This window comes from Ostrea edulis, chromosome 4 (genome assembly GCF_947568905.1).
Source record: "Ostrea edulis chromosome 4, xbOstEdul1.1, whole genome shotgun sequence".
NCBI lineage: Eukaryota > Metazoa > Mollusca > Bivalvia > Ostreida > Ostreidae > Ostrea > Ostrea edulis.
The window spans coordinates 78607103-78632341 of NC_079167.1; the positions used below are offsets into that span (position 1 = coordinate 78607103).

The 25239-nt window shown below is 34.8% G+C and overlaps 1 protein-coding gene across 1 annotated transcript in view; it reads right to left on the minus strand.

The window, feature by feature from the left end:
* The window catches only part of LOC125669350 (multiple epidermal growth factor-like domains protein 10), a 30857-nt gene continuing 5618 nt past the window's right edge, over positions 1 to 25239 (minus strand). The window contains exons 2-14 of the mRNA XM_056163853.1: positions 19954 to 20202; positions 16969 to 17211; positions 16297 to 16434; positions 16057 to 16197; positions 15703 to 15843; positions 14913 to 15056; positions 12618 to 12755; positions 7161 to 7298; positions 6489 to 6626; positions 6276 to 6407; positions 1571 to 1702; positions 269 to 383; positions 1 to 184 (exon numbers count right to left, since the gene is read on the minus strand). Of these exons, the coding sequence (XP_056019828.1) occupies positions 19 to 184; positions 269 to 383; positions 1571 to 1702; positions 6276 to 6407; positions 6489 to 6626; positions 7161 to 7298; positions 12618 to 12755; positions 14913 to 15056; positions 15703 to 15843; positions 16057 to 16197; positions 16297 to 16434; positions 16969 to 17211; positions 19954 to 20202 (2015 nt within the window). The 3' untranslated portion in view covers positions 1 to 18. The remainder of the gene's footprint in view (positions 185 to 268; positions 384 to 1570; positions 1703 to 6275; positions 6408 to 6488; positions 6627 to 7160; positions 7299 to 12617; positions 12756 to 14912; positions 15057 to 15702; positions 15844 to 16056; positions 16198 to 16296; positions 16435 to 16968; positions 17212 to 19953; positions 20203 to 25239) is intronic.

The following is a 25239-nucleotide window of genomic DNA, read 5'->3' on the forward strand; positions in this document are numbered from 1 at the left end:
TTACGTTTAATATACATTTTATGAATGATCTCTTAATGACAGGTTCTGATATGAACTATCATTGGACATGTTGAGTTCCTGATACTGGTGTACATCGTTATTGCTGACTTGTGATGGCGGTGATATTTCAGTACTAGCTATATAGTCCGAGGAACGCTTCTCTTGTTTTCTGTTATAGATTACCCTAAAATGTAGTATGATTGATATTAATAACAAAGACTTTTTTACTCATTGAGAATAGTCATAATCCTCAAACAATTTTGTTTACCTCAATAATATAACAATGACAACAAGAACGACGAAGTTGATGACCAGTGAAATAGAAAAGGCTGCGATGTATGCATCTGGAGTACTATAGTCGTTATTACAGACAATAGGTGCGTCTGAAAGTAATACAAAAATATTCAAATTCTGAATCTATATTTACTCCCTATCACTAGAACATATGAAAGATTACAAATTTGTGATAGACAACAATGCTATTAAAGGTTCTTGATATTTTTTTTGGGGAGGGGGGGGATGAGGATGGGGATATTTTGAAAATGTTTTATATGATATTTTGTACAACTATGGGGTAACTAGATACTGAAAGTGACCCATAATAGCTCACAAAGATTTAACAGAGATCAGCGGATACATTCACTGGTAATACAACTGTAGAACAGTACTGGTTGAACTAAATTAGAAAGATCTGAAAAGGTAAAAACGATGACAAACTTCGGTATCAAATTTAATTAAGAGTTATCATTAAATATTCGTGATACCACGAGTAAAACAGTAACTACAGTAAACAAACTTTCCAACGAAGGCAAAAGTCAAGAGAAATTTGATTTGGGGAAATGATATTCCAATTCTAGTTTCTTACTTTTTCAACGTATAAGTTATTGGTGTGTCCAGGGGTCCGTGTTTGCCAAACTATCTACTTTGTATTGCTTATAGGAGTTATGAGATTGATCACTCCCTGTTCGTAATCTTCACCTTTTATTTAAGTTCAGAGAAATCAAATACTGGTTGAAATTCAGAGTTATGAATATCTGAAGACGTTAATTACATACCCTAAAGCATATTATGAACAGCTTCTCTTGTGTATTGTTTTAGCCAAACCTAGTCAAAGGTATGGTCAATAAAAGCATATGGCACATTGGATTTACTTATACAGGTATGTATGTTAAGCATCACAATAGTCTGTCAATTAGATGAAAATAGTATTTTAGAATGTACTGCTGATAAACCCAACTGTGTGTGAGTAGTTTGATACACTATTTTATTTAAGTGCTAAGTTGACGAGATAATGGTAAATATGTAACTTATTCATTTATATAATATGGTTCTAATTTAAACAATAAACAATTTCTATTCAGATTGTGATTGCTAGTTCACTAGGAGGGAGGAGGCTGAAAAGGTTATATTTACTGCAGCGTTATTTAATGCAGAGAGTCTAAACGTCGTAAGGCTTGGCCCAGGCAACATTGATGTCATGATTTGTATCTCAAAAATAGGACTTTACAAACTTGATATTTTTCGGTAGATAGATGAAATAATTGTGTATAAATATGAGTTAGCCACTTACTTTCACTACAGTCAGGGGATCCCGTCCACCCAGTGGAACACGAACAGGATCCGTCAACATTGTCACAAACGCCGAGGCAGTTCTGAGAACAATTCTGGGAGCAGTTGAGTCCATATGTTCCTTTGTCACATGCTTAAATACATGTAATACAGACAGTCCCAGTTAATGAAAGAAATGAATAATGCTTGTTAGGACCAATATTAGGTTAAACGGATGAAAAGTGAAGATAACGAACAGTGATCAATCTCATAACTCCCATAAGCAATACAAAATAAAATGTTTGGCAAATACGGACCTCTGGATATACCAGAGGAGGGATCGGGTGCCTAGGAGGAGTAAGCATCCCCTGTCGACCGGTCACATCCGCCGTGAGCACTATATCCTGATTAGGTAAACGGAGTCATCCGTAGTTAAATTGATTGTGACAAGAACGACCTAACAATCGATATGAAACACCTCAGACAGCATTTGACCCCTGATTATACTTCGATCGATACAACCGATCGCGATAGCTTAATGGTAGACTGTTCGCTTCGTAGCCGGGGGGTCGTGAGTTCGAGCCTCTCTCGTGCCAAGGCCGCGTCAAACCTTAGACATTAACATAGGTAGTGATTGCTCCTTCTCCAAACATTCGGTATCAAGAAGTGAGAACTGTTTTTGCTTCTTGTGACCTTAAAAACGGAGGTCCCATGTCTCAGTAGGTGTTGGCACGTTAAAGAACCCTGACAGCTTATTCACAAAACATCTTACGACTAACCTGAACAAAATAATTCTGTCTGAAAATTAAATACCGATCACAAGGTCACAAGTATGTATTCAGGTTCTATGAACCATGGGTGTACTTTATGTATTGATCAAGAAAATCTACAAGAAATGAAAAATAAGAAAATGACAGTGTTTGTAAACTTTGATCTTAGTCGTAAGATATTTTGTGAATAAGAGCCCTCAGATGCCTGGGTGGAATAAGCATCCCCTGTCAACCGGTCACACCTGCCGTGAGCCCTACACCTTGATCAGGTAAACGGAGTTATCCGTAGTCAAAATCAGTGTGACAAGAACTTAACAATCGACATGAAACGCACAGACAGCATTTAACCCAATGATGGGTTAGAATAGATCCTCAGCATCCTTTGCTTGTCGTAAGAGACTACTAAATGGGGCGGTCCTTCGGATGATTTTGCAAAAACCGAGACCGCGTGTCACAGCATATGTGGCACGATAAAGATCCTTTCTTGCACAAAGACCGTAAGCGCCGAGCATAGGATTAAATTTTGCAGCCCTTCACTGGCAATGGTGACGTTTCCATAGAGTGAAAGATTCTTGAGAGGGACGTTAAACAATATACAATCAATTAATTTAAGCATAGACATTTATATTCTAATATATTGAATATATGTCAGGAAATATTGTTAGATGAAGTGGTCTTATTCAGGAAGGAATGAGTCAATTACGTTTATTTCAATCTAACTAAAATTAGATTATAAGATACGCTCACAATCTCTACAGTAGGATCTGGCATAACCCCATAGGGGTCACATCCGCAACACGTTTTGCTTGGGACATTCATGAGAACTATCAGCCAGTCAGATTGCGTCATACATACAATGAGGGCTATCTAGGCGGTTCCCGGCAATTCGTAAACAAGTTGCAGTAATCGCTCTCCCACGAAGTTTATCCCACACTAAACAATGCATATTCTCACATAAAGGACTTTAAATTTTCGCAATAATGCCTAATCTATTCCGTTCATATAAACAACAAAACATACGGCATAAAATACACCCAAATTAAATCAAATGTGAATTGTGATTTATGTGTGAATAGAGCTAAGTACGATTTGAATAGTTGTCAAGATGGTTTACTTAATTAACGCGAGGAATATAACGCCAGTTGACGTAAATAGTGCATTTTGACGTCACATCTACCTGCGATGTGTTTTCTTTCAAACTAAACAATCATTATCCTTGAATTGTTAACACCGACGATTTCATAGGCGACGCGCTGATTGGTTAACATAAAGGTCACATGAACATGACCCCTAGTCGGGTTATGTGAGATCTTCTTACGCAGAGTATACAGCGCGGATCTAAGAAGTCAAATTTTTAATTAGATTGCGTTTACCTGGACTAATTAATGCTTTGTTTTGTTTTTGGCCAATCTCATATCTCAGTCGATTATAGATGGCTGTTCCTTGCCGCTTGTACATATGATAAGGATTAAATAAAAATCGAAACTATGTATGTGTGAATCTACACACCAGAACTTGTATATAGCTTGATACCCACATGGAGTGTGTTCATTATTCTCAAAAGAAGACATACGCTTGTTGCAGAAACTTCCTAAGTATCCTGGTGTACAGCCCTCCACACAAGATCCAGTGATGTGATTACATGTCATGTTTCTGCAATGACTGCTGCAGTGATTTCAACAACCTTTGCCATATGTTACTACTGAGCATTCTAAAGAATATTAGAGGGAAACATTCTGAAATGATTTATTTATCGCTTGAGCTTTTACTAATAAACATACATGTCATACGTAGATAAATGTGTTTCAAAAACTGACATTTCCATGAAAAAGTATTTCCCGCACCAAACCATTCATCTTCTACCTGTTACACGTATATGTATTGTTTTCTATTTGTATACGTGTATGTAATTTGCTGAAATATATCCAATTATCCAAGAATATTAAAGCATCTGCATGTCTGTATTTTCTTCTTTTTATATCAAGCGTAATGATCCCAATCATATTAGTAATTTGAAGTTTGTATCTAATTCGTAAAACATTGATCCTGATTATATCAATGCCATCTATGAAGTAGTTCAAAAGTATTTAAGATATCTGAACCGGAAATATGTTTTTTCTTTTTAGTTTTAATTATTTGTTTTTCATATTTAAAAAAAACACACGATGCAAACATTGTCATTTAAAACCATTAAGATTTATAGAAGCTATTTGCAGAGAATTATGGGTAATTCAAATTTCAAGGGCGTATTCGATATGACGTACTCGTGATTGTTACAGTGATTTACAATCCAAGTTGCACAAAAGCTATCACACAGAAACGAATTTGACTCGAATATGAGGATATTTCGTCTGATGTACTAATATGAATCTTATATATTTTCGTACTTTTAATGACAAATTAAATATGAAGTGAATGCTAACTACTACTATAATTTATTCAATGATGCACATTACGGGATATAATTTTGAATTCGATTGAGAACCGTTCTTAGCGCACTGATTTTTACTACGGATAACTCAGTTTACCTGATCAAGATATAGGGCTCACGGCGGGTGTGACTGGTTGACAGGGGGTGCTTACTCCTCTTAGGCACAAGATCCCACTTCTGCTATATCCAGGAATCCGTGTTTGCCCAACTCTAAATTTTGTATTGCTTATTTAAGAAATGAACAGCATGTTTGAGCTGTTCATGGTCAATATGAACGGATTTGGATTTGAGACAAATTTTGTGAATCGCGCTAGCACATAGTCAATATGAACGGATTGTGTCGTGCTCTGAAACTGGTTGGTTCATGGAGAAAAATGCGATTTGTAATATAAATATAGAAGTTATGAGATTAATCACAGGATATGGAATGGTTTAAATACTTTGTGGAACTTTGATATACTTTAAAGAATGCAATCTTGATAATTTGATTAAAACGGATTGCATGAAGTAATTGTACACACTATCTTACATCTACAAATTCAAGTGGTACATGTAACTTGACGAAATGATTGTAAATAGAACTATTCTACTTCGATCGATACACACATTGTGATTCTTAGTACCTGAGGAGAACAATTGAAATGTAGTGTAGAACGTGTGATGACAAACTCCAAAGATCTTTAGGCTTGACCCGGGAAGTCGTTGCTCTCATGAGTTGCAGCTATTAAAACCAAGGGATCACTTACTTTGCGTCCATGACTTATAAACGTAATATTTAACAAGAGATTGTTTTTATGAAAAACGAATGTCTTCCCAGCTCCCTAAATTGGAAGTGCTCCAAATGAAACCTCCTCCCCTTAATGTACGGCATGGTATGGAGAAGAGAGCATGAGCAGGAACATAGACATTATGAACTCCAATAAGCCACATAGGAGAAGTGTTCACAAACTAGTTTACACCCCCATCCCCCAGATCCACTATACCTTCAAGGATAACAAATCGATCCTCCTGTTCCGATAATTGTACAAAATTTCAAGTTAATCGGATAAGCAATATCAGAGGAGAAGTGATCACAAGCTATTTCAGCATTATCCACCCCTCTTAGATCTGCTTTAACTTTTAGAAAAATAGTTGGATCCCCCTGTTTTGCAAATATGCATATCTACAAATAGCAATGAAGCTTTTTACAAAGTTTCAAATCAATCAGATAAGCCATATAGGAGAATTGTTCACTAGCCATTATGCATCCTCCACCCCTCTTGGATCCAGTATAACTTTTAGGAAAATAATTGGATCCTCCTGTCCCACCAATGTGCACATCTACAAATGGTAATTAAGCATTGTACAAAGTTTCAAATCTATCCGATAAGCGATATAGGAGGAGAAGCGTTCACAAGATTTTGTGATAGACGGACGGACGGATAGACGACGGACAACAGGCGATCAGAAAAGCTCAGTTGAGCTTTCAGCTCAGTTGAGATAAAAAAAGAATAATCGTTGGCAAAATATATAAGATAGACACTTACTTTCACTACAGTCAGGGGATCCCGCCCACCCAGCGGAACACGCACAGGATCCGTCAACATTGTCACAAACGCCGAGGCAGTACTGAGAACAATTCTGGGAGCAGTTGAGTCCATATGTTCCTTCGTCACATGCTTAAATACATACACAATGTACATATTCGCAATTAATGAGAAATGAACAATAAGTGTTACTATTCTTAACAAACTACATACGTTTGTTGCAGAAACTCCCCAAATATCCTGGTGTACAGCCCTCCAGACAAGATCCAGTGATGTGATTACATGTCATGTTTCTGCAATGATTGCTGCATGGATTTCCACAATCTTTGCCATACTTTCCTGCTGAGCATTCTAGAAGAACATTAGAGGGAAGCAATATAAGATTATCATTTTCCTGCAAGATGAAAAAGTGAATTTTGGGCATCGAACAACAATCAATCCCATAAATTCTATAAAGAGTACAACATTGAGAACAGGGCAAACACAGACCCATGGAAACACCAGAGGTTGAATCAGATGCCATTAAGTAAGCATACCCTGTTGACCGATCACACCTGTCGTGGACCCTAGATTTTATCAGGTAAACGGAGTAATCCGAAGTCAAAATGATTATATAAAGAACGGCCTAGCAGTTGGTATGAAATACGTCAGACAGCATTCAATATACATGTATGTCATACATAGTTAAAGCGCACATGTATTTGTATTCTAAAAGTTGACAGTATTATACAAAAGCTTTTTCGAAAAATTTGTTTGCACTTTATTGATCATTTTTGTACTAATTTGGCGATCATATGAAATACCAAGGCTGGAAAAGAATTTTTGATATTTTTAAAACTATATGATGCAAAGAATATTAACAAGAAACACCATATTAAGAATTACCCTGTTTACAGTGAGGAGTCCTCCATCCCGGTTTACATCCGTATGTACAGCTGCCTGTGATATGGTCACATGACTGGTTGACACAGTTCTCATTACATCGTACAGAGCAGTTTTCTCCATAAAACGTAGCACTGCAAACTAAAAGAAGAGAAATAGACAATGCTGATAATATTAATAATAATTTTAAACTTTTCGATAATAAATTTATTTCCAACAAAAACAAACAGGACAATCAGGACGCAATCCGTATCAATCAAGGCCGACATCAGACTCAGATACCCATAGAAAAACCAACAGAGGATTCAAAACGAAAAACCAAACTGTTTATAAAAACTATAAAAATTCGGGAACAACAAACGTGTTCAAACATAATTGCACCACGTATATTGGAAGAAAAAGCAGCCAGTATTTTTTAGGCGGAGGCAAACTGAACGGAAGCCAGAGATTCGAGAACATCAGACCAAAACCGTGGACCCAAAGGTGATCAACCTTTCTAGCAAACATTTGACAAAAGACGAAATAAATTTATTATCGAAAAGTTTAAAATTTACACCAACACCGAGAAATAATACCCAAGAATTAACTAAAGAATACACTCGCAGATTGAGACTGGCCGAATTCGTTGGTGAGGAGGATGAATATGATGAAGAGAAAAATCTGGAAGAAAGCCTTCTCAGAAATAAATCAAAATTTAATCCAAGGAGAGGCTGAAATAATATGTTAGATAGAGTTTGTGATGTTTTACTAAAAACTCCAATCATTGATGATAATTCAAACACCGGAAAAAACAATCTATCGAAAACTGAAATGAATGCGTTAAAATCATTGTCATTGGAAGAAAACATTATTATCAAAGAAGCTGACAAAGGAGGAACAGTGGTAATAATGGACTCAGATTTCTACAAATCCAAAATATTAGATATGCTAAACAACGATGAGTTCTACTCGGAAATAAATGAAAGTCAAAACAAAAAGATTCTACAAAAAATTAGAAAAATTATACAAAAACATCCGTCATCACCAACTGAAAAAGAAGAGGATTTTATCACAAATTTTGATTTTAAAGAAAGCTGTTTCTATGGCTTACCCAAAGTCCACAAATCGGATGAAATAAAACACACAATATAGCTTAAAAATTGTGAATACATCACTTGTCTTAGACCCAAGGATTTGAAATTCCGCCCAATTGTGTGGGGGCCATCTGCCCCAACACAAAGACTTAGTAACTTGCTGGACATTATATTAAAACCTCTGTGTAATGAAGTCAACAGTTTTGTCCGTGATGATTTAGATTTCTTACAACACTTACCTGATAAGGTAAACGAGAACGCAATATTAGTAACGTTTGATGTTGTTAATTTTTATACTAATATTACTTGTCCACTAGGACTTCAAGCACTAGAATATTGGATATATAAACACCTAGAACAAATAGATGAACGTTTTTCTAAAGACTTTTTTTTTTTAGAGGCAACAGCATTTGTACTACAAAACAATGTTTTTACATTCAACAACAAACACTATCTTCAAGATAAAGGTACCGCAGTGGGAACCAAAATGTCTCCAACATATGCCACACTTACACTCGGCTATTTAGAGGAATTATTATACCAAAAAGTTAAAAAATCATTTGATGAACAATGCGGTCTATATATAAGACAAAACTGGAAAAGATACAATTCACAATGGATTACAGTACATCTTGTCTACCATTTCTGGATGTTTCTGTTATCAAAAAGGAGGACAAAATAATTACAGATATTTTTTACAAACACACGGACACTCACCAGTATTTACACTTTTCGTCCTCGCACCCAAGACACACAAAACGTGCCATACCTTACAACCTCGCCAGAAGAATATGTACCATCGTTAGCGAAGAACCTACCAGGGAACAACGTTTAGGGAAATTAAATAGTTATTTACAAAAACAGAATTATCCAATCAAACTTATAAACGACGGAATCAAGAAAGCCAGAGAACTCAATAGAGAAAATCTTATAAATAAATCCAAAATCAATCCCATAACAAATCCACACGTTTTACCGTTTGTTACAACATACAACCCAAGGAACTCTAATGTTACACCTATCGTTCGGCAACTCAACGACCTACTAAAAACAGATGAAAACTGAGGAAAATTATGAAGAAGTATACTTTTATCAACAGCAAGAGACAACCGAAAAATTTTAGGAGACTGTTATGTAAATCTAAGTTTCAGGAAAAGTCAAACCAAAAAAATTTCACCTTTACCAAATGTGACAATCGGCGATGCGGAACGTGCCCATACTTAAGTGAAGCAAATTCGTTTAAATTTAACAACAAGGAATTTACGGTAAATTCAGATATGACGTGCTCCACCAAAAATTTAATTTATGTTATAACATGTGCTGGCTGTGGAAAACATTATATCGGTGAGACTGGAACTACTCTACGAACTCGTATACGAGTTCATAAACAACACATTTCAGCACCCGGATACAGAAAAATTAAAGTTAGTGAATATATAGATGTGAGTGGCCACGGACAATTCAGTGTATTTCCGTTTTATAAACTGTAGACAGAAAATACTATTTCCCGACGAGAAAAAGAAAGACACTTTATTAATACTTTAAAACCGGTTCTCAATATCTTACTGTGAAATATGTTTACTGTTATTATCTATGACGTCATAATATGCTTAACGTAAAAACCTTTTCCCCAAACTTCCGCCAGAGTTCGTTTGCTCACAAACCAATCTCTTCCAGTTAGGCATTATGGGATAGCGAATTCTTAGGCCGCATATACTGTGTGACGTCACTGTAGAATGACGATAAAAACGTAACGTCAAACGTAAACAGTTCAAAAGAAGAATGTAAACATTAAACACTATAATTTGAGCAGAGTATCCCTACCTTTTAATGATCTTTTGATAATTTTATGTGTAAAATAAAATCCATACTTTTATATTAATGCTCTTAATGTCAATATTTTCAATCTTTTACCTACGAACTACTTCTTTATTGTTATTTGCCCGCGTGATAATCGCGGACTCACAATATACAAATCTGTATATTGTGCTGCGTCACATAGGAGAGGTCTGTACGTAGGTGACGTAATGAGGCCTCGACGGGGAGTTTGACCTTTTTCCTTCATTCGTTTATGACGTCGTTATGTACGTGAAATGTTAGGACGCCTTTATGACGTCAGACCATTTCAAAATTATTTTAAAATGTAACGCCTGAAGATTATAAAATGAAAGCGCTTGCGTTAAATTTTTAACTTTGTGTACTGTTTATTCTATTTCTTTTAATATATATATATATATATATATATATATATATATATATATATATATATATATTAAAAAAGAAATAGAATAAACAGTACACAAAGTTAAAAATTTAACGCAAGCGCGTTATATATACGTATATATATATATATATATATATATATATATATATATATATATATATATGACTGGCGTCATGAGAAAAGGGCCCTTATGTTTCGACGTCACAAGTCACAGAAAACGACGTCAAAGTTCGTGAACTTGAAACGTCAAAATCGCGGCAACGTAAAAAAAAAAATGAGTTTGTTGGTTGTATTTACTTACATTCTGGATGCATGAATTATATAAATAATCACATGGCAGTTCCAACATAGAATCTGTATATGTCCGAAAAGAATTCTAGTTAGATTTTACATGTCATTAATATCATTGGACGGGTACAAATACCTGTGTTTGTTAATACATATGCAGCACAGTCTAGTAAATACGTAAGGGTTTTCAAATGAAAGTGTTATACACCACGCAAATTTGTTTATATGCTAAATCGCACCGATATTTGTCAATTATCGTAGTGCATATTGTTCCTGGTTTTGATGCACCTTTAATTTTAGATTAAATATATACATGTATTTATATCCATACAGTATTTGATTTATCTCACATTTACAGATCTGTGTATACTTGTACGGTACATGTATAGACGTTAAAACTAATCGAAGGAATCGATCTATTTTCCAAACATACTGATATGTTATATGAAGCTTTAAAATTAGATTTTTGATCAATTTGAGACAAACATTTCAGGTCAAATAATGATAATACAGTTACTAGTTATTTAGTGGAAGTTTTATGTCTAGGTCTTAAAACTAGGTGTAGTATTGTATGTACTTTACATGATTAAACACAACTTAATATCGCCATTTAAAGTAGCAAATATTATCTATATTATATCATATAATATATTATATATTACATGTAACCAGAAGGAATATGCAGTAATTTGATTTCAGCTTATAGTGAGAAAAATTAAGAAAAAAGTGCATACGATTACCATAAAGTCACGTAGTACAACGTACGGGGGGATACAGAGAAGTTGGCTAATATTATTGACAAGCTAAAAAAAAAAAGCCCTCAGATATGTTATTTTGTCCAAACGTCAAAATCCCAGAGGAGGGGGGGGGGTCACTAAATATATCCTATTTTAATAACTGCATGTCAAAATAACGGCAAATGAACGTTCTGAAAACAAGGGGAAAAACCTATCATCGCATAAGGACCGTAGGGCTCTTGCATATTGTACTTGTAGGAGTATTATGTATAAGATGTTTTCGCTGTGCATCATGCACAACGAAAACATCTTATACATAATATTCCTACAGGGGCGTCGGCGGCAGGGGCGGCAGGGGCGGCGGTCGCCGCCCCAATAATTTTGCAAAAAAAAAAAATTAAAAATAATTTAAAAAAAAATAAAAAATAGAATAGTAATGAAAAAGGTGAAGTAGGTACCTGGGTCCGACGTGTGTACACAATAATTAAAAATAGCCCTCCAAACAAGATCCAGTGATTGGATTACATGTCATATATCTGCAATGACTGCTGCAGTGATTTCCACAACCTTTGCCGTACGTTTTTACTGAGCATTCTACAAGAACATTAGAGGGAAGCAATATAAGATTATTTATTTGTGATTCGAGCTTTTCCTGCAAGATGAAAAAGTGCATTTTGGACATCGAACAGCAATCAATACCATAAATTCTATAAAGAGCACTACATTGAGAACAGGGCAAACACAGACCCATGGAAACACCAGAGGTGAGATCAGATGCCAAGGAGGAGTACGAATACCCTGTTGACCGATCACACCCATCGTGGACCCTAGATCTTATTCAAGTAAACGGAGTAATCCGTAGTCAAAATTAGCATAAAATGAACGGTCTAACAATCGGTAAGAAACACGTCAGACTCCATTCAATATACGTGTATGCTGATGTATGTCATACGTAGATAAAGCGCACATATATTCTAAAAATTGACAGTATTATAGAAATGCATTTTGGAAAAATAGATTTCCACTTTATTGATCATTTTTGTACTAATTTGTTGATCATTTGAAATACCGAAGCTGAAATAATTAAAGGCTATATGATGCAAAGAATATTAGTAAGAAATGTCATATCAAGAATTACTCTTTTCGCATTTGAGGGTCCTCCATCCCGGTTTACATCCGTATGTACAGCTGCCTGTGATATGGTCACATGACTGATTGACACAGTTTTCGTTACATCGTGCAGAGCAGTTTTCTCCATACCAGCCATCATTACAAACTAAAAGAAGAGAAATGGACAATGATAATTATCTCAAAATATCAAAATTGACTACGGTAGCTAAGGATATTTTGCCACTGATTTGTTTTCGCTAATACCCTAAAAGGGTCAATGTAAAACTTATACGGTTCCAATTTCGATGCACCAGATGCGCATTTCGACAAATAATGTCTCTTCAGTGATGCTTAACCGAAATGTTTGAAATCCGAAATAACTATGAAGTTTTAGATCTAAATATAGCCAAAAACAGCGTGCCAAACAAGTGGAGCCAAATTCGCCCAAGGATAAGAGCTATTCATGAGGGAGATAATCCTTAATTTTGAAATGAATTTCTAAATTTTATAACAGCAATTAAATATACATCCGTATTTTCAAGCTAGTAACGAAGTACTTAGCTATTGGGATGTAGAGACCCTCGGGGACTAACAGTCCACCAGCAGAGGCCTCGACCCAGGGGTCATAATGTAAAACTTATACGGTACCAATTTTGATGCACCAGATGCGCATTTCGACAAATAATGTCTCTTCAGTGATGCTTAACCGAAATGTTTGAAATCCGAAATAAGTATGACGTTTTAGAGCAAAATATAGCCCAAAACAGCGTGCCAAACAAGTAGAGCCAAATTCGTCCAAGGATAAGAGCTATGCATGAGGGACATAATCCTTAATTTTGAAATGAATTTCTAAATTTTATAACAGCAATTAAATATACATCCGTATTTTCAAGCTAGTAACGAAGTACTAAAAGGGTCAATCCAATGTTACGTGAATATACGTATTACTTTAGACTACCAACAATCAATATTGTGGAAATAAAAAACAGAGCAAAATTGTTTTTCAATTCATCCTGACAAAAATGGCACAAGGCAAATATTTCCAAGGATACCATACCTATTTTTCTTTGATAATACTTGATGAATAACACGTACTTTCAATAAAATCAAAATAAGCTTCCATAACACAGCTCATAAACTGTTACATAGCATATCATATTTCATATTGCCACGAAGGAGATACTTTTCATATACCTTAAGTACACAAAAATTTTATTGTTTGGATTATCTTCGATATGTGACAGTAGGATAAGGTCAGTGAGCCAGTTGCAATATGTATGTGAATCGTCAACATTTCTGAAGAATGAGTTGTATATTCATAGGGAGATACATTGTCATTTGTCATTGATGCCGCACACATGACTTTAGAAATGATTTCCAAATCACTTCCCCGTCGCGCTAGCGCAGTAATGGAATATTCGCCTTGTAACCGGGAGGTCGTGCGTTCGAGTTTCTCTCATGCCATGGCCGCCTCAAACCTACGATGTAACCATACATGTAGGTAGTGGTTGCTCCTTTACTAAACGCTCGACATTTAGAAGTTAGAATCATAATCTTTCGGATATGACCTTAAAAAAACAATAGAGACTTTTGCTACGGTGGTGTGTTCTATGTATAGATCTAAATTCACAGAAAACAGCTGGTGACGTCTCAATGTGAGTGAAAAATTCTCGACGTGACTAAAAACAACCTACCAATCAACCACACCATTCCTATTTGTCTCCGAATTTCGTTTTCAGCTATGCCTTAGTTGTGACAAAACACAATTTGAACAAAATCTGCTTATCAAAAAGTGTTTATCAACACATGCTAGATAGTAAACAATATGAGCAAGATCATACAAGAAACTACATCAAATACCACTAAAAACCAGGCTACCATTTTACCCAGAGATCAGGGAATAAACCATTAACTGAAGAAATAGGCCTACAAAACACGACTACAAGCGTGAAAGGTGCCGTTAGGAAAATGTCAAACATTTATTAACGTCATACATGCAAAAAGATCAAACGAAGTAAGAACATTACAGTATTCCACCATCCATAACGAAAGATCAAATACATGTAATACTCCAACATACTGGTATGTTCATACTATCTATCATATCACTCAATATAGTACGTAAAACATGTAAATTATTATTTTTTTTACTGATTAATTAACTTCCTTGATGCTTACAATTTAAGAAAAATGAGGAATAAATGCAGTAAACTTTTGAAGGCCAAGGACAGACAGATATAGCTATGTATGTATGCAATTTAGAGTAAAAGTTCAAATTCATTTCAGACTGTAAGTTTGTTTTATTTAAGAACTGGATACTTACTTTCCTCGCATCTATTTCCTTTGAATCCATCGTCACATCCATGTTCACAATGTCCGTCTCTGTGGTTACAATGATTACTTTCAGATCGACAATGGGAACTGCAGCTCTCTGAACAATTCAATCCGTACCGACCAACTGAACAGACTATCAATGTGATTAAAAATTGTTTATAATTTCATCATATCTAAATGTTCTTGAGCAAATCATGGCCGGATTCAAGTGTCAAAATCATTTAATGATAACCATATTAGAGAGATATCATGTATGTTTTGAATTATACAGTTATTGACTGAGTCCGATGACAGGTGCTGTTTGATTGACCAGACGGCCACAGATCCGTTCGAGGATTAAAAAAATAGCCGTTATCCGAGGACACAGTCTATATCTATTTGTTATGCACCTTCATTTTCTAGGTATAGTTTTTACCAGAGGCACATGGTTTGTTGAGGTTTAACAAGACAGAATGATTGCGTACATTTATCAACGTGTCCACTACATTTGTAGTTTAAAAGAAAACACACCCAATGTCCTAATTGATAATCAATAATTACTTTTTTCGTGTTTCTGCTATGTGTTTCATATAATAAATATGAGAGTAAGTTTAACAGTTAAAATGTTGGTTCTAAATCTTATAAGTTTAACATGGGGAAATATTTTAGGTGTATAACAAAATAAAATATCAAAGTGCAATACTGTTTAGAGCATACTTCATCAACTTAGAAAGAAGAAATACTTCTGTAATACCACCGATAACTTATTTAAAACATCAAACTACACTTTCAACATCAACCTTTGTCACAGAGTTCCCCGGTATATCCTGGATTACAACCTCTGTCACATCTTCCTATTTCCCTGCTACAGGGGAGGTAACTCAGACACTGTCCACTACAGTTATACAAACAATCAGGGCCGTATGATTCTGCAGGACACTCTGGTAAAATATGATTTTATCCAGCAATTTATTATTTTGAAAAAAGCGTATACTTTTCCGTTTCACAACCGAAGCTACTTTACTAATGCTTTGTTGTTTTTCACAAGTCTAAATTTACAATGCGTTGATATTTCATCGTTTTTATCTTTCAAATATTCCACTATAGTTAGTAGTTGTATTTTACTTGCTTAAAAAATCTTTAAGATAACTTACGTGTGTTACAATGTGTTCCTGTCCATCCATTACCACATCCATAGTCACATTGTCCAGTGGTGTGGTTACAGGACAGGTTGTCTCTGCAGTGTCCAGTACACGTAGATCTACACTGTAAACCGTAATATCCAGCTGGACATGCTACGGAATATTCATTCTTTTAATAAGATTTCATTATAAATTGCATACATACATGAGAGTGTCAATCATATTTTAATGAAGTATTAACAATAATCTTACATGTGTTACAAAACTCCCCCACCCATCCTGCTGTACAACCCAAACACGTTCCGTTGACAATGTCACATCTCAATTCCTGACAGTTGTTTGGACAGGGTAGATCACAGTTATATCCATACACACCGGATTCTTCACAACCTATATATATATATATATATATATATATATATATATATATATATATATGATGCAGAGAAAATATAAGACCTCATTTACATAAACTAAATGGATTTTAACCGTATAACGAGGTAGCACACCGGATTCTTTACAACCTAAGGATATAGTACATGTACAGAGAAAATATTGGAGATATGACTCCTCATTTTACACACCACAACATAGGCCACAACATAAAGATATCCTTTATATTTGGGCCACATGATCTATTTCGTATTTAAAAATTGTCATTATAATTTATTGATGTCTTTTTCACTTACATGTACGTTATTACTGTAATATACATGTATGTTACATATATTTGCAACCTATAAACAATACTGCTTTTCGAAATAAACAATACAATACACTCATCATAAAATTGCAAACGTATGTACAAACTGGTTAATGATGTAGTACAATATAACACACAATATTAATATATTTATCATATTAATTTACATTTATCATACACTAAATGGATTTTTAATTGTATAATTGGTAGCACAGTATTACCTGTTACAGTTACTTCACACAACTCAGTGAAAACTATCTCTATTTGATATCCGGTAGGATAAGTTGTCCCGTCAAGTCTTTCATTGTAAAATATTACGTAACGTCCATGTTTGACGCAAGTTGTACTGAAATCCAAGGTCGGTATCTCCTTTCCGTTCTTGTAACACAGATACCCATCTTCCTTTATAGTTGTGTTCGACACATAGAGTGAAAAACCAGCAAAACGCCCTCTTTGTCTCATGACTGAAATTATCAATTTTTGATGACACTATTATCAGTTGGAAAGAAGAGAAGACTTTTCCTTGATATATAAGCGATGGTATTTGACTATTTGTATCAACTTTCTATTAGAAAACCACATGTTCGTTTATCTATATGCTATGGATTCTGATCAAAATATTGAAATCGCTGAAGACAAGTGGAATATGTAACATGTTAGAAAAAGAGTAAGGTACAAGCACGATTGCACCTGTGATAGGTAACCTTAAAAGTGAGTGGCAAGTCAAACTGGCAAACAAGCATGTACTGATACCATTCCCACAATAGGAAAGTGTAAGAACTGTATAATACACTATACAATTATGGACTGTTTAGAAGGGAGACATCACAAATTATTCTGTGTCAGTAGAGTTATCACCTTCCGACACTTATCATTATAGTTTTATTAGAATCTAGGAGTATAAAGGTAATCAAACATTTATTGACTTTTGTCATATTTAAAATTCTTGAACGTCAGAAAAATTGTAACAACTTTTCCTGCAGATTTAGATAAATTTTCAATGGTTTTCGAGGGGTGTAATCAATGTTATCCATAATTACATGCACTATCTTATTTTATATTCAATGTTATACATTTATTCGATGTTTATAAGTTTAGCAATATAGAGCAGTTAAACCAGCATTAACGCGACGAAAAGATTCGATTTTGACATCACATTAGGATGACACAATTCATTATTAGAATTCATTAATTAACGATCACGCACATTTTTTATTTATTTTTATCAGAGTTGTCTCGCTTGCGCTGGTAACATTTATAGAGTAGTTACTGCACGTGAGGGAGACAATTCGTGACCAGTCGTCGACCAATAAAATTCATTGTATTATTCTGAAGGATAATACTATATAGATATTGCCTGTAATTGAGCATAAAATTGAAAATTTTCACCCCGGGAAAACCATTTTTAAACGAGGCGTAGCCGACAAAGCAGAAAAACGTACGTGAAAGGCGAATATAACGAACAGTGATCAATCTCATAACTAATATAAGCAATACAAAACAGAGAGTTGGGAAAACACGGACCCCTGGACACACCAGAGGTGGGATCAGGTTCCTAGGAGGAGTTAGCATACTCTGTCGACCGGTCACACCCGCCGTGAGCCCTACATGTATATATTGATCAGGTAAACTGAATCTGTTGACATATGATCAATGAATACCATGTTTTAATATACTGTATGCTATATAAACAACAAAGCAGAAAAACCTTTGTCTGTTAACATTTCATCAATCACCACCATACCATGCTATGTATATTAATGCGGGTATTCGCGTTTATTACAAACGCTCAATCGACGTCGTCTAACAATCTTCGGCGAATCGTACGCGCATAAATTTTATACGGGATAATTTTTGTAATATCACCCGTTGTCAAGTAGTATTATCCGTTGCTAGATACTATAACCCTGGGGCGCGTGCTTATTATTCTCAGAGGGAAATATTTAGAATGTTTTTTCAAATGCTTCTTGACCAATAAGATTGGAGTATATTACGTGAAAGTATAATAAGATCAAGTGATATCCCTCTTAGGAAGCATTTTGTGCGAGACTTTGTGATACAGCATATGTTAATTTATTTTTGGACAGAAATGCAGGATGATACATTCTATGGATCCATATTTCACGATATATTTGATACAAAACATCTTATTTACAAACATTATCATTTCATTATGCAAGGCGAAGATATCTAACAGTGATCAATCTCATAACTCCTACAAGTAATACAAAATAGATAGTTGGGCAAACACGGACCCCTGGACAAACCAGAGGTGGGATCAGGTGCCTAGGAGGAGTAAGCATCCCCTGTTGACCGGTCACACCCGCCGTGAGCCCCATATCCTGATCAGGTAAACGGAGTTATCCGCAGTCAAAATCAGTGTGCCAAGAACGGCTTAACAATCGGTATGAAACACATTAGACAGCATTTGACCCAATGCGAGGTTGTATTGACGAACTAGATCGTTATAACGACCATAGAATTTGCAAAATGCTGACTTCAATCGAGACTGTTGAAATCCCTGTACCATCAACTTGTTTGTCAGTAGCTTACCTCGATTTAAAAACTGACTATACCCAGAACAAGCTTTTGCGTATCGAATCAGTTGAGATATATAAACACCATATGCAGGTGATAATGGAATATTGCTACATAAATGTGGGAAGTTGACGATGTACATTCCAGATATGCATGTATTACTTCCATTTAATTGATGCAGAATTTCTTAAAGTTTTAATTACCATCGTTTACATTCTAAATACATATAATTATTATGAAATATTATTTTCAATCAACGCCTTTCACTGTATTAATCTACAAAATACACATTAAAGAAATTTATTTGACATGATTAATTTGTAGAATATAATGAAACCTTTATTTGTCTAATTGTACAGCAATAGCATTTCGAATTTGCTGTATGTAGAGTAGGTACTAAAATTTGATAGCATTAACTACTGGCGTAATATCTACGTTTTGAATAAAAGAAAACAATTAGATGGGTATGATTAGCAAGCCGCTAAGAAATTAAGAAACATTCGAGTAATTTCTTATTCTTGACCATCAGAGGACTCATATACCGGTAGATACATGTAGTATTAGTGAAAATTAAAGAGGAGAGATGAAAAAATAGCGAAATGGACATAAAACGAAAATCATTGCACTTATGTATCAAGACATAGGTAATAAAACAACACAAACCATACCATATTGTTCTCCATAGTCTTTGAACTGTATTCTGATGCTGTAAATGCTAAGTACTTTCTCAAGGTTAATGTACCACCATGTCCGTTTATCTGGAAATGTTAGTGGTGTTCCAATTTTTGCAGTCCTTGTACACGTGCTAATGTTTCCATCTACTGCACGACTGGATTGATACTGCTGACATGTTCCAGATTTTTGGCAGTCAGTTACCTTCTCAGCTTGCTCGGTCTCCTTATTCTGAGATAGGATTTCTGTAAATGAAGAAACCTATTCTATTGCTATCCGAGAGTGAAAATAATATTTTTTCCACTTACAAACATAATTCTGATCAGAACAAGTAATGGTAGCTGCATCGTCATAATTAATAAAAAATTAAAATTTACGTGTAAAATGTATGGGGTTATTCCAGCGTTTCAACAAGAAAACGACGTGAAATGCATTTCTATTTTCCAAGTCGAGTAAAACATAATAATCTTGTTGCAAATTTATACAATGTAAACTACACTTTGATGTACGATGGTAAATGGATACTACTTAAACTTGGTTTAGTTTCATTACATGGTGTGAAGAAAACTAAATTGGAATATGTGGTGCACTGAACTGTAGAAAATGGGGACCGTACCTTGTTTCGGTTTGATTGTTAGTACGGTGTAGTAATGTTAGTAACAACACTTCACTAGACCGTATTACGACCGAGAAAGTTAACAGTACAATAGATATAAACAATATATTGTTTACTTACGGTATACATATGGCAAAGTCAGTATCATTGATATCAAAACGACAAGTGTCTGCATATTTAAATTCTCAAAACAACAAACAAGTTTTATTTGAAAAAAGATAAGGCGATCAACAGTTGTCATATTTCTTATGTTTAAGGCATTTAATGACCATGATGAAGTTTAAAGTTTTTCAACATTTCCCTCTGCAGAATGAAAATAAATAATTGGAAAAGAAAGTTTTATACATTTACATGTATACACATTTCTGAAAGACGGATGCTGATTGCTCTTTATACAGTAATACTTGAGTAGACGGAACAGGTGTTTTGGATAATGATCGGCAGCCAGCACTTAAAGAGGATCTTATAAATTACTCTCTGCGATCAAGGGACAACATGAAACAATGTTTATAAATTACTCTCTGCGATCAAGGGACAACATGAAACAATGATTTAAAAACAAATTGTGAGTCCAAAATGTAGCTGTAGTTGCATAACTCACGATTTGTTTGATCTTATGGTAATCAGCTAGTCTATCAATACTGTGGAGTACATGTTGACATACATGCAAATTATCCAATGACATTCTGTAATATTTCATGCAATCTTCATCGATTGATGATCAGAATATATCTTCATCATGATTTCTCGATTAATTGGTATACACATGGATGCATATTTGCTGACATTTTAAGGACAACAAGGTACTTTCCTTCAACAACTGTGATATTCTGTTGAGATGAGTAGCATTTACTGTTTTGTAATACATAATGAAGTATTAACAAAATCTATCATATTCTGATGAGGTCACTCGCCCTTTTGCATTTAGGATAAAGATGGGAAAATGCGAGGACGGCCATTTAGAACGGAGATGGGGAAAATGCGAGGACGAAGATGGACAAAGCGAAATTGCAAGGACGATGGAGTAAATCGCCAAGGCGGAGGAGCAAAGGAAGCTGTCATCCATATTAAGGAGTTTCAAAATTGCATGCTCTTTGTAATCATAAAGGTTTCAGATATTCAATAAGTGAATCTCAGTAAATAATGGTAAAATAGCCGATATCAAAATATTCCGATATTTGCGAGTTAAATGAAATCGTCATCACTAAATATACCGTGATAAAGTAGTTCAGGTCAGCATACTGGAATTTAGAGAAACCATAAGTGATGTCCCTTATACGTATGTAGGTCATTTCAAGTGATAACTTCCATGGCAGTATAAACATCAAATCGCGGTGGGGTGTCAATCCTTAAGCACATTGTTAGTTATTTTGGGCAGCAACAATGTTACTCAAAAATATCATTTTATTTCTCTATTTGAACAAAATTAGCAGTACTGAATTTTGTTTGTAGTTGAACAAAATCGAAACAAGAACATATATTCGAAAGTAGAGTAATTAATCGTAACTGACAAAAGAAACAGGGCATTGATATGATATCTTGTTAAATTTGTAAATCATTTGTATGATGTCCCGGGAGATGGATATTTTAAATGCCCTACTCCTAATATTTCCTTCCGTAAAATGCTGCGAATAACATTTTCTTTCTTATATAATCAGATACCCCAAATTGATTTATCAATGTCATTGTGTATCTTATCACACCCCAGTATTATTATATAACAACTTCCAAAAAAATAATATCTCGTGGGGATCCAGGTTAGAATAGGTCTTCCGAGGTTCAGATCGTACAAGTCCATTTAAATGACTCCAGGTGAACAAAGGAACGCAAGCATGGCTTCTAGTTTATTGAACACTTGACTACATAACCAGGAAAGTAGTAATTGTAACATGCATTTGAAATAAGATAAGGGAGCAGTTCATAATGTCAGTACACAATATATGGAATACCGTCACACTCAGCACCCCTTGCTTGTCGTGAGAGGTGACAAAATGGGGGCGGTCCTTCGGATGAGACCGCAAAAACTGAGATCCCGTGTCACATCAGGTGTGGCACGATAAAGATCCATTCCTGCTTAAAGGCCGTGAGCGCCGAGAATCTAGGTCTAACTTTTGCAGCCCTTCTCCGGCAGTGGTGACGTCTCCATATGAGTGAAATATTCGCAGGTGGGACGTTAAACAATATAAAATCAAAATTAAAAAAATTAAGTAGCAGAAGTATGACAGGAATAAGAATTGATGAGCAAAATCTACAATTATCAGAGGAAATTATATCATATTGAGTTTGTCAATGTTTAAAGGACACATCGCATGTTTTTAAACTTTTTAATTTTTTCAGCAAAATTAATTCATTTCATGCCTAAAACTACTTTACATGTGTTTTAAAAGAAACAGTTTGCGTAGTTTTCGAGTTTGATAGCGATGAAATTCAGATCTTGCGATATGCATATTTTCTTCGATATTTTACGCGCCATTATCTGTGACGTCATATGCGACCTCGAGCGAGAAGATTTGAAAACAGTTGTTAGCCATTTCATAAACAGATTAGATTTAATTGACAAACAAACAATTATCACATTAACGGTTTGTAAATAACACTGCACTGGGTTGTTTTGTGCCGTTTAAGGGTGTACTTGCTGTCAGTAGAGATGATTTGGACTGTGTTTTTTTCAATTTTCGAAGGAAGGTATGAGGGACAAGACGTGAATATTTTTTGTCGGCATAACGACTTTACCATAAAAAAACCCCAGTAGAATTTGTCCCTGTACTTTTTCAAACAAGCTCTTGGACAAAGACGTATATAAACTGCGAGAAAATGGTTCTATCGAAGCTTCGCACTGTTACATATAGGCCTACCGCATATGCATTCCGTTCTGCTCTCAAATTCAATACACACTCGCACCAACTGACCTTCACCTTGTAACAACATATAGACAGAACTTTGCTAGCAGTGTCTACCAATTGGTAGTTTTAAAAACGAAATTTAAAGATAAAAGATAATAGAACTTTCAATTATAAATAATAAAATATGATATTTCCCAACTTTGAATTGAATTATAATGCGTTCATTTTTTTTTTTTAAGGAACGCGTACGTGTTTACAACAACAGCACGCAGCGCTCCCACTTCCTAAGTAACAACGTGTAGATAACAAAATATAATGATTAATAAAATTGCTTGAATAAAATAATTTAAAAGTATTGTGATTTTCACAATAAGTTTGATCATTTTTATTATATTTTCCCCCCGAAATGCACCCTGTCACAGTAGGCCTAGTTGTCAATACTACATAATCGTATTATAATTTAGGCCTATCTAACTTCTCCAAAAATAAATTTTATAATAATTGCACTGTTTATTTTAGAAAAGCAACAACACTAATTACAGTTGTTTACAGAAATGGCATTACCAAATAGTGTTTAGACAGTGATCCCATGTAAACATTATTTACTCGCAAATTTCATATTCGCTTTCCTCGCTACATTTGGGTCGCTATTTGTATGCACTGGTGTCTAAAAGATATAAGACTCGGGAAATTTGTCAACATCGAAATAAATGTTATCCATGGTAAATAAATTAGGGCCCTAAAACCCGAGTTTTTAAAAATATCTAACACTACTATTACAACAAGTTGATCGACGAAGGTCGCATATGACGTCACTGTACCACGTGACTACCTATCTAATTAACTAGGCTTTTTGAAATCGGGGCTTAGATTTAAGTCCGTATCGTGGCAAATTATCGCAATACTTCAATGAACGAACTATTACAATTAATTTCTATAAGCATACGGAAGACAAAATGCATATAATTCTGTATACTTTGAAAACACGAGATGTGTCCTTTAAGGCTCTGCTATGCAAATAGATATAATTTGTTTATACGTAGTAGTTATGCTGTAGATTAAGAGAAAATACAAGTATTTATAGTTTACATCTGCACAAATGTAATTTCAAGATCCTTTCGTACGAAAATAGTGTGAACTTGAAATTACACGTTAACAAACAATAACATTGACACCCACATTTGCGTGTCTCAAAAGAATGCATCCATTCTATAGTTGTTGCAAACAAAATATAGTATCTCAACGTCTTCAATTAATGAGAGAATAATCCATCTTTAAAGTTTCCAGCAAGTTGGACAGATTATTCAGTCATGGATAACCTTACAATTTTACAGTTGTAATGTTTGTATTTGTCCGCAGTTCGATTGTAAAAACGAGAAATAATGTGTTTAAATGTAGTTGTTATGGTCCAATATTGAATAATAGGAGCGCAGTATGTTGTCACAAATGCATTATATAACCGTCGTTGAAGAAGATATTAGACCAAATTTTACAATTAAATTTGGTTATATGCAGTTTTTATCTAGCATTGTATATATATATAAATCGATCAAGTGCGAGTTCTGTCATACATTTTTGATTACCACAAATCTGAAAACAGCATGGTCCTATATTTGCATAAACTTGAAACCCCTGAACACAGGAATGATTTATGCCAAGTTTCAGTGGTATTCGTGCAGTAGGCGAACATTTAAAAAAATGTTTACAGATAGACGACAGACAACAGATGATTAGAAAAGCTCAGTCGGGCTTTCAGCTCAGGTTAGATAGTAAGGTTAAAGACATTGGTCTCAACAGAATGGTCTTATAATAGGAAATGCACA